The 10,495-nt window shown below is 49.7% G+C and overlaps 1 protein-coding gene across 1 annotated transcript; it reads right to left on the reverse strand.

The window, feature by feature from the left end:
- Positions 1-630: 630 nt before the first annotated feature.
- LOC127782765 (patatin-like protein 2) lies at positions 631-2,884 on the reverse strand. The gene is made up of 4 exons (XM_052310036.1): positions 2,402-2,884; positions 2,113-2,290; positions 1,862-2,023; positions 631-1,404 (listed from the first exon to the last, which is right to left on the reverse strand). Exons 1-4 carry the CDS (start codon positions 2,809-2,811, stop codon positions 859-861), a joined length of 1,296 nt encoding a protein of 431 aa, XP_052165996.1. The 5' UTR covers positions 2,812-2,884; the 3' UTR covers positions 631-858.
- Positions 2,885-10,495: the final 7,611 nt, after the last annotated feature.

Genomic DNA, 10,495 nt, shown 5'->3' on the forward strand with positions numbered 1-10,495 from the left:
CATCTACACTGCACTGCCGCTACCCTCTCTTTAGTCCCGGTTGGTGAAGATCTATTTTTAGTCCCGGGTATTTGAACCGGGACTAAAGATAGCGATCTTTAGTCCTGGATTCGTACTCCCGGTTGGAAAACCGGGATTATAGGGGGTTACCAACCGGAAGTAAAAAGGCTTTCTCCACCAGTGATCCCATCTGCAGCAACATTTTGGGACGAAGGTATTTAGGTAATACTCCCTCCGTCCCAAAATATGGATAGACTCTTTATCCATATTCGTAGTATTAGGACGTGTTATATTCACCCAAATCAATTATATTTTAGGATGGATGAAGTATTAATTTTGAGTTTTGTAAATATTAAATAAATATAAAATAAAGTTGAGACTCCATAATAAGGGTACAATTTGCCAATTCAGTACTTACTAGTTCTGAGAATTTCATAATTATTAAATCATGAAAAATGTTTATAGTGAGACTCCAAACAGAGCACAACTTTTCTCTCTATGTATTAACTCCAAATTAAGTTTGGAATTATTTAATCATATGGAAAAACTAAAGCTGATCTGGTAAGTATTAGCATTTATTATACATATAATCCATTTTTGTATTTGTTAAATTTCAAATTTGTATAACTGTTAATAAAATTAAATTATGTAGTACTTTATTCCAGATATACGACAAACAAAGATTACATAGTATAACTTTTCCAACAAAATTAAAGTACAAATGTAATAGAAATATAGCCTGTTCGAATGCATGCATGGGTTACGACTAATGATTATGCTGTTGGTTCAGGGAGGGAATTTGCTACACAAATAGTATTCGATACATGCATATATGCATGCATGTCCGTGCATCCATGTTTACTGAAGGAAGGCCTTCTTCTGGAGCCTGGCCTTGCGTTCGTCGGACAGCATCTTCGCGAAATGGTCCAGCTCCTCCTCGTTGGTGCCCCTGCTCATGTCGGGCTCGTTCTTGCCGGTCTCGAGGTTCACCTTGCACGCCCGCTTCTTGAGCAGCGCCTTGCCAACGTCGACCAGCCGGTTCAGGTTCTCCGGCGTGGAGACGTCGACGGACGCCGTGTCGCCGGTGAGCTCGTCGTCCTGGATGCGGAGGTAGCTCTTCTCGCAGTGCAGCGCCTGGAAGAGCACGGAGGCGTGGATGTCGACGAGGTCGGCGCTGGCCTGGCTGAAGCTGTCGATCAGCGGCGACGAGCCGTCGTGGTAGACCCAGTTGATCATCCCCCACTTGCCAGACTGAACGGCGTCGTACTTCTCCTCGATCTTGGCCGTGCCGGTGCCCAGCGACAGGATCATGAACTTGCCGTAGTCCGCCGGCTTGATCGGGAAGAAGTCGTCCTGTTTACCCAGCAGGATCTGCTTGCTTACGTGTGTCATCGCCAACAGCGTCTGCAAGTGCCAATTCATACATGTCAGACATGTAGACAGCTATATATATATTACCGCCATTAAGCACCTGTTTGGGGAGTTTAAGATTCTGAGAAGCAGCTGCTGAGAAATTAGCTGATGAGAATCTGAGAAGCTAGGAAATCCAGCTTCTAACTTCTAGTTCATTTTTTAAATTATACAAGTACAGAATCTCAGAATCTGAGTAAAAAGCTGGCTTGTTTGGGGGAGTTTCTGGCAACTGGAGATTCTAGGAGAAGCTGCATGCAGCTGCTAAAAGCTCCCCCAAATACGCCCTAAGTAGGTATAGGCATGTTTTCTATTGTAAAGTTTAGTAATTTTCGATATCTCCGGTACCAAATTTACACTAGAAATTTTGCCTTTCTCAAAAAACCCGTAAAATTTCTCATATGTCAGAGTTGTAGAACACACAGCCATGCATGGTGCCTTAATTAGTTACCGGGTTGTTTGCGGCGACGCCGCCGTCGACGAGGTTGAATTCCCGGGGCTTGCCGTCCTTGTCCTTGGTCTGGAAGCGGTGGCCGGGGAGGTACGTCGGCGCCGCCGAGGTGCTGATGCACACGTCCGACAGGAGAGCGTTCTTGGACACATCGATCTGGGCCTGCATGCGATATATATTTATGCATCGCATGTGTCAGTACATTGATATATCACTAATTAATATTTAAGTTATTGGACACGTTTAATTACGTCGAATCGGGAGAAGGTGATGGGCTGGAGGAGCTTGATGTCGAAGGTGGGGATGACGACGTTGGTGATCGTCTCATTAACTCGCTTATCGCCGAGCAGCGACTGCACCACCGAGTGCAGGTACTTGCCGTCGTACTTTGGCCCCGCCATGCTCTGGAACAATCCCACAATTGGAATGCTGCATCCACAGCAAGATGTTGATCTATGCAGGTTAAGATCATAGGAATGCATGCACGAATTAATTAAGCTGGTATTAATTGATTAATTTTTTATATAATCCAATCTGCACCTTCTGGGAGGGAAGATCTTGGGGCAGTGCTTGAGGTAGAAGTCGTTGATGTCCTTGGCGGCGAAGAGCGGGCGGCCCTGGTCGTTGGGCGCGGTGAGCATGGCGGTCACCAGCCCGCCGGTGCTCGTCCCGGCGATCACGTCGAAGTAGTCGGCGATCCTCGCGTCGGCGCCGTCTAGCTCCTGCAGCTTCTCCTCGAGGCTGGCGAGGATGGTGCCCGGGATGATGCCGCGGACGCCGCCGCCGTCGATGCTCAGCACGGTGACGATGCTCCCGTACGACGGCGGCGGCGACTTGGGCGTGCGGCACGGCGACGTCGTCGGCAGCTGCGCGCCGACGACGGCGTGCTGCACCACCGGGTTCACGGTCAGTGGCGCCGACCCGCTGCTCTGGTTCGTGGTTGGCGCCATTGATTCCAGCTCTAGCTAGCTAATTATATGCAATATAATGCAACGGTTAGCTAGCTAATTATGCTACCAAGTCCTCTGCTAAATTAACAAAGACGATTGCGAGAGAGATCGATCGATCGTTCACCTTTTCCTGCTAAAAAGGCAATCTCTCGTCTGGTCTGTTCGTCTTGCTCGATCTGATTGATAGCTTTGTGACGCGCTCGGGCCACGTATTTATAGTGGAGGATTAAAGAAAGAACGTACACGGCTTTTAATTTGTACGTAGCTTATACAGTTGCAGTTGAAGCGATCACTATAAAATTTGTCGTTTGCATGCGTCAGTTGCACCACCATTTCTGCTCCTAGGAATGGAACGGGTGATCGAAGAAAATTTTCACAAGTTGGAAGCGATCAAACCGGCAAGCTAGCTAAGCACACGGTCAGCTGCTACACTTGGCGCCTACAGGGTTTTTTAATTTGTTTTCTGGCCTTCATGCATATGTTGCCCATTGCTGCTGCCTTGGCTTGCGTTAGCCGGACACATACGTGAACATCTGTACGTATAGGTGATTGTGCATGCCGTGCATGTGCGAATTAATTCAGACCTGTCAACTGTTGTTTCCTTGGTTAAGTACGTAGCTTTAGCCGCCAGTACAATATTAAATTAATTATAGTTATATAGGCGCATAACTGTAGAACAATATGTTGGTTGCAATATTAATTAATCTCTCGAGGTGTACGTGAAAATATACGCCCCCTTTTATATGTATCTTTTATATGTATGATGTGTATCAGAAAAAACTTGCAATGTCCGCAAGAGAGAGAGAGAGATAATAAGCTAGGTTAGAAGAAATAGGAAGAATTAAAGTACTTGTTGTCTGTCAACAACCTTTTCCATGCTAGTATGGTTTGTTTCATGAACATGGACTAGATCAGTCATGAGCATGTGGTTGACAGACAGCAAGTCATGGATTTTCCTTTTGCATATTCCGTGAAAGAAAAAAAGCAAGTCCTGATTTTGTGTCCCTCACTTTTCAGTTTTGTGGAGGAGAATGATGAATTTTTGTGGAAATGCATGCTGTTTTGCCCCTTTGATCATTGATTTTTGTTCCAGAGATAGCGCAAAGTACCCTGAGGCCGTCTTGTTTAGATCCAAAAATTTTTGGCCAAAAACGTCATATTAAATATGGAAAAAAAAATTATACAGTTTGTATGTAAATTACGAGACGAATCTTTTGAGCCTAATTACGCCATGATTTGATAATGTGATGCTACAGTAAACATTTGTTAATGACGGATTAATTAGGCTTAATACATTCGTCTCGCAGTTTGCAGGCGGAATCTGTAATTTGTTTTGTTATTAGTCTACGTTTAATACTTCAAATGTGTGTCCGTATACTTCAAAAACTTTAAACCAAAGAACTAAACACACCCAGAGTGTCTTGACGATATTTCTACATGTCGGAAGAAGAATGTCCAATTATGTTTTGATTTCTAAGAAAATCTATTTACATCTTAAGTGGGTCTACAGTAATATCTTGCATGTAATTTAAATGCTACAAAAAATTTAAAAATTAACTACATATATCACAATGTCATATATATCACTCTACAGTACAACATTCAATCTGTACACATTCCACGGAAGAAAAAACAAAAATTTAACTATTGAACATTACGTGTAGCGCCCGTTCCGTCGTGGCGCCTAGCGGGAAAATTAAATTCTAAAAACCCTAATCGCGAAATATGTTTTTTTTGCCTGTTGTCAGTCTCCGTGTCAATCTCTGATCTCAAATCCCCGATCTGTCGTCGAATTCAAATTCCGAACCCAAACCTCCCCGCAAAAGTCTAGTTTGCCTCCCTCAGGTGCGGTGGGCCGATTCCCTCTCGGCCCAACTCTCTCTCTCTCTCTCTCCCTCAGCTCTCCCCTCGCTCTGCCCGTGCGCCACACGCGCGTGCGCGTGAGCCGACGACGAGCCGAGCTCCCCCTCTCTCTCCCCGCTCCATCCCCGGCAAGCTCCCCGCCGCGTTTTCGCAACCCCGCGCGCCATTGCCGCGCTCGCGCGCGCCCGCACGGTCGCCGCCCGTGCCGCGCCTGCGCCGCCTAGCCCCGCTGCCCTACCGCGCCTGTGGCCGCGCTGTCGCTCGGCCCCGCGAGCCAGCGCACGTGCCCGAGCCGCGCCGCTTGCGTTTGTCCAAAACCTTGAGGCAGCGCCTCCCGCTCCCATCCCTCTCCTCCCCGAATTGGCATGGCTCGAGCTCCCTTTCCACCCTCCGTTTCCCGCTTTCCTCTCTCGGCCCGGCCTCTGCTCTCCCTCCGCTCGGAGCTAGCGCCATGGCAGAGGGTCAGCGCGCCGCGCCAGCCCGTCCTCCGCGCCGTTTGACCGCGCCCGTGATGCCCCGTTCCTTCCCCTCGAAGCTCCATCCCGCGCCCATAAAATCCGCCCTCCCCCACTCGTTCGGTTCCCCTTCGCTCGCCCGAGTTCACTCCAAGCCGCCGCGCCATTGTCGCCCTGCCCTGCTCGCCGCCGCCGCTCGTCGTCGCGCGTGTCGGAGGAGCCGGCACGAGCGAGGACGCGTGACGTGGACTCTGGGCACACCGTCTCCCTCCTCTTCCCCGGCTCGAGGCCGGAGCGATCACGCCCCGCGCCATCGACCATCATCACTGCGCCCCTTCACCCCGCACGGTAGTGCATCCTCCCCGTTCTCCCTCCTCGTTCCTCCCCTCCTCCTTAGCTTTCGGTAGAAGCTTGTATAGCCTCCCCGTAGCTAGCTGGCGCCGCCCCGACCGCTGCCACCGCTCGCTGTGTGCTCGCCGCCGTCACCGCCCATGCTCGATAGCGCCCGCACGTCGCCGGCCTCTCTCGTAGTGTCTCCGTCTAATCCAACGCTACGAACGGACTCCGGTAGCCGCGTAGATGCTCTAGTCCGGAGGAATTGAACTCCCGTCGCGCCGTCGCCGTTTCCCTCTTTTCTCGCCGCCGGTCGCCGCCGTCAAAATCTACCGCCGTCGAACTCCCTCCGGCGAATCCGAGCCGTTGGCTCGTCTCCCCTCGTCCCGTGCAACCTCCCGGTGTGCTCGCCTTCACCCGCATCGCCGTAGATCGCCCCGCCGCCGTCCGCTGTCCGTTCCGGCCGGCGTCGTCGTCTTCCTCTCGCCGGCCCGCGTGGCTGCCACGAGGGCGCCACGTCGGCGCCACCTCAGCCGCGACCGGGTCAAGCTGACCCCGGTCCGCCGCTCCCCTCTGCCCCGCTCGCGCGCGCGGTCCATCGCGAACCGTGAGGCTGCACGTGGGCCCGCCGCATCTACGTCCTCCGCGAGCCACGCGCGTGCACCGCGCCCCCCTCCGAACCCTAGCGCCACGTTGCCTGCTCCCCGCTCACGGTGAGCCGAGCCGCCGACAAGCGGGTCCCACTCGGGACCACGCGAGGTGGACCCGGCCCACCAGTTCCCCCTCCCTCTCCCCCCTCCCCCCTCCCCCGCGCGTGCCTTTGGGCTGCCTTCTCGGGCCGGCCGGCCCATTAGCTCGGCCAGGCCGCGCCCCTTCTCTCGGGTCGCGCCCTAGCCGCCCGAGGGAAGTCTATTCCCCCTCCCTCTTTCATTTCTTTTTCCAAAAGGGTTTAATTAAATCCTTTTCCTTTAGACCAAAAATCCAATAATCTTAGAAATTCAATATCTTCTCAACCGTGTGTCCGTTTGACTCCGTTCAAATTCAAAAAATCCTCAAATCTCGAGATCTATCTAATGGCACGCTTAGAGGTCAATAATAGGGCTTTATTTTCGCCGTTTGTTGAGTTGTCCCGTTTCGCGTGTAGTTTCGGTGCCCGAAGACCCGCGGTGCGAGGATTTCGAGGATCAAGCTCAAGATCTCGAGCAAGGCAAGTCACCTTTGATCATCTTGCACCCATAATTTAAATCTAAGTATTTCTTTTCCGCAAATATTGCATGAATAGGTTTATCACACGTAATTTGGCCGTGGCTTGCGAGATAGCCTACCGGCCGCAATCCTAAATTGCTGCAATTACCCTCTGCGAATTATTGAATACTTAAAACTCCTTTGTCGACTGTTGTGCTTCGATGCACGGGCCTTCAGGCACGGGCATCAGAACACCTCCCCTCAAATTAAAACATCCAACGATGGGTAAAACTTGGGGTTTTACAAAAGACTTGGAAAACCCGACACCTGGGTCGGTGCTTGCGAACTAAAATGAATTTCCAAAATCGCGGACCTGAAGACGTACCGGGAGTACGGTTTCCCGCTCTTGCACTTAAGGACCGTTTCCTTGGAATTTCATCCGAACATATGACAAGTGCGACCACATGGGTGTAATGGGACGCCCATGTCTGAGTAATTAGCTAATCGGGGGGGGGGGGCATGATGCCAAGAGACATGTGGATTCAACCGGGTGGTGCCGAGGAGAACCCCCGGGTTTCCTGGCACAGTATGGTCTGGGACCTAACCTGGTGTTGGTCTGGACCCCTCTCGTTGGCATATGGTGAACTTGTGTCAGCTTTCGAAATACCTTGTCATGAAAGCCTCAAGGTCTCCAGACGTGGCCGTTCTGCACGGGCTGGGTGATCCGGGTTAGTAATGTCGAGTGGGTAAAGTGTACCCCCTCTACAAAGGTTATTAAACTGTTCGAACAACTGTGCCCACGGTCATGGGCGGATGTGAGGTGATTCCTAGCGTAGTTTTGTTTGACTACTGCTTGTGAAATTGCTGTTGTGGAATGGGTTCGATGTTTGGAAAAATCTGCAGTGGATGGGATCAGCCAGGCCCGGGTGGCCGTTTGAAAAGCTGTTGGCCGGGAGCCAACCTTGATCTAATCAAAGACTGATACATTGTGTCGACGTTTGATGTCGCAATTCTGGTATTTGCATGGTATGGGGATCGTCGGTGCTAGGGTATATGCGAGACTGAGGTAAAAGAGATGGAGACAGGGATTTTTATACAGGTTCGGCCCATGAGTTGTCAGGTAATCACCCTACATCCTGTTGGCCGAAGCCGGTATTGCTCTTATTCACCATAATCACACTAGTACAATATTTGGGGTAGCCAATCTAACTGTTGTCGGCATGGCGGTCTGACGATCTGACTCGTAGTCGACAACAGGGTAGCCTTCCTCCTCGAATCCGTGCCCGGCGAGATCAGAGATAGCGCTTTCGTTTCTCCTGACAGTATCCGGAGACACCGTAGGGTATTAGCCGTGCTTATCCCTGAAGTCGTTATCCGGCGGCGTGTCTTGGCGTATGTAGGCTTCTATGTTGATTGTGTTGGGTGTTGATCCTGTCGGGTGTTGATCCCGTTGGGTGTTGATTGTCTTTTCCCCCCTCTCCTCCTAGGGGGCCCTGTATTTATACCCATAGGTGTCCCCTTGTCCAAGTAGAACTAGGGAAACCAATATGGATACAATCCGAGTAGTCCTTGTCGTTTTCATGTAGAACTCTGGTTGTCTTTCCTTATCCAGAACTCCCTCGAGGTCAGTTTCCGTATAAGACATGGTATGTAGTGGATCCTGCCGAGATTTAGTCAACTACTATAAGGTATGTGGTATCCATAACACTAACAGTAGCCCCCGACTTCGATGCAAATGAACGAGTTCATATTCTCAACCGCAGACTTTGGAGGAACTGTTATCGAGCTCACGTGACCGTTCTCGGTGAGTTTAGAGATAACGTTAGACTTCCTTTATTAGCCTCGTGCGGGCACCGAAAGGGTTTGTCTAAGTCAATCTCCAATGTCGACCGAGAAAGTACAGAGCGTACAACTAAGTCTCCCGTCTTGCTGTAATCGAGAATTTGGATTGAAGTCAAGAAATTTTATCTCGGCGGGTACACCATCTCTTCATTCCGTATTCCTTGTCGAGATCCAGCAACCGTTCTCGAGTGATCGAGAAGGCGTAGAGTTTGCGACGGAGCCTTGTCGACATTTGTCGTACTCGCCTTAGTCGATCTTGGTGTAGAACCATAGAGACATGGAGTCTTCGATAATGTCGAATAGAATTTTCCTGAAATCAATACTCAGAAAAGAATATTAGATAGAAATAGCCCCCGAGCAAATGCTCAAAGGGTGACATGTTATAATATGACAGACTAGTGAATTGAATGTACAGACCAGTGCTTTGTATATGAGCATCTTCTTTCTTACCGACTTCGATTAGTCAGTTTGTAGAGTCATACACTCTCCCTAGCCTCCAGCCTTGTCGTCGGAGAATTGTTCTCGGATGACAAGGCTCTTGGACCTTTGACCTGCCTCGGTTGAACAAGCACTGATCCTAGCCCCCAGCCATGAAGTTGGAAAACTCAATTTTCGATTACACGGCTTGGTTAATACGCACGGCGAGAACTCTTACACGACCAGATCTTACATGGTCTTTCGTCTCTGAAGGATCCGACAAGGCCTTATCGGCTCTGGGCATCCCCAGCTGAAGTTCCCTCAGGTTCCTCGGAGGCCTTGTCAAGACGGCGTAAAGGGACAGTAGGATAGGTTTCAACGCTAGGTATCATCTGGGTAAGGGATCTCTGGGTAAAACACTTAGCGATCTTGTGCACCTGATATCAACTTTGTTGAAGCAGGGGTAATGGGAGAATCACTACATCGCTGGTCGAGGACCAGGCAGTAGTCGTAACTCGACCACTTAAAGTGGAAGTAGTGGGAGAAACGCTACATCGCTGGTCGAGGACCAGGCAGTAGTCGTAACTTGACCACTTGAAGTGGAAATAGTGGGAAAATCGTTACACCGCTGGTCGAGAACCTGGTGTAGTCTAAAGTCGACCACTAGAAGTAATTGTACGAGAGATCGCTACGATTGACTGGTTGAGAACCAGTGAGTAGGTGTCTCTTGATCATTTGACGTCGTGGTGCGAGGACCGCTGCGTTATTGCTGTAGTCGTACCTCGACCATCTGAGGTTGCGGTGCGAGAGATTGCTACGTACTGGTTCGAGGACCAGTGAACGAGTAGAATTATCTCTCGAACACCAACGGAAGCTGCGGTGCGAGAGATTGCTACGTACTGGTTCGAGGACCAGCGAGCATGTAGAATTATTTCTCGAACACCAATGGAGGTGCTAGAGTTGGTTTATTACATGTGCGTCTTATGTGGCCAGCATGACTCACACACCCAACTTGTAGCATATCCGGATGTCCATTCGCAATCATGTCGGGTGATCAAGCCGACGGCGTTCGCGAGGAATTATCCGTTAGCAACCTTTTCTCGAGTAGTCCAGCCATGGCCGGTGCTATGAGATAGGTCGTCGGTCTTCGTTGGTAGGCCGGGTGCGATAACTCCGCATTTGTCGAGAATGTTCTCGATAATAGAGTGTACTCGACCACAACCTACTCGAGTGCTCAATTGTTCCTGAAAAATATTTTCTAGAAGGCAAGACATATAGCAGATAATATCGAGTATGTACTTAAAAAACTGCATGGATCTTCTAGTATTATTAGGACATAACGAGTAGATGTAAATGTCAGGGCATTATGTGAACCGTAAATAAGCATGATTTATACAGAAGAAGACAGCGAGCCCCCAGCGTTAGATCGTAGTCGATTTAACATCGGGGACACCCGTGCAACAGATATTATTGTATAAAGAACATGCTCTAGGTAAACATAATAAATTATAGATCTGACAATACTGTATGATCTGAATAGGTACGATAAATTGCAGATAAAATATTGCGTACCTTTGTAGATACATGCC

The sequence above is a fragment of the Oryza glaberrima genome, chromosome 8 (genome assembly GCF_000147395.1).
Source record: "Oryza glaberrima chromosome 8, OglaRS2, whole genome shotgun sequence".
Lineage (NCBI taxonomy): Eukaryota > Viridiplantae > Streptophyta > Magnoliopsida > Poales > Poaceae > Oryza > Oryza glaberrima.

What these genes read in the sequence shown, in the direction of transcription:
- LOC127782765 (XM_052310036.1), bottom strand. Translation starts at nt 2,811, where the DNA reads ATGGCGCCAACCACGAACCAGAGCAGCGGGTCGGCGCCACTGACCGTG. An exon ending in TCACCTTCTCCCGATTCGAC is followed by an intron (nt 2,024 to 2,112) that starts GTAATTAAACGT and finishes TATCGCATGCAG; the next exon opens with GCCCAGATCGATGTGTCCAA. An exon ending in GCGTCGCCGCAAACAACCCG is followed by an intron (nt 1,405 to 1,861) that starts GTAACTAATTAA and finishes TGGCACTTGCAG; the next exon opens with ACGCTGTTGGCGATGACACA.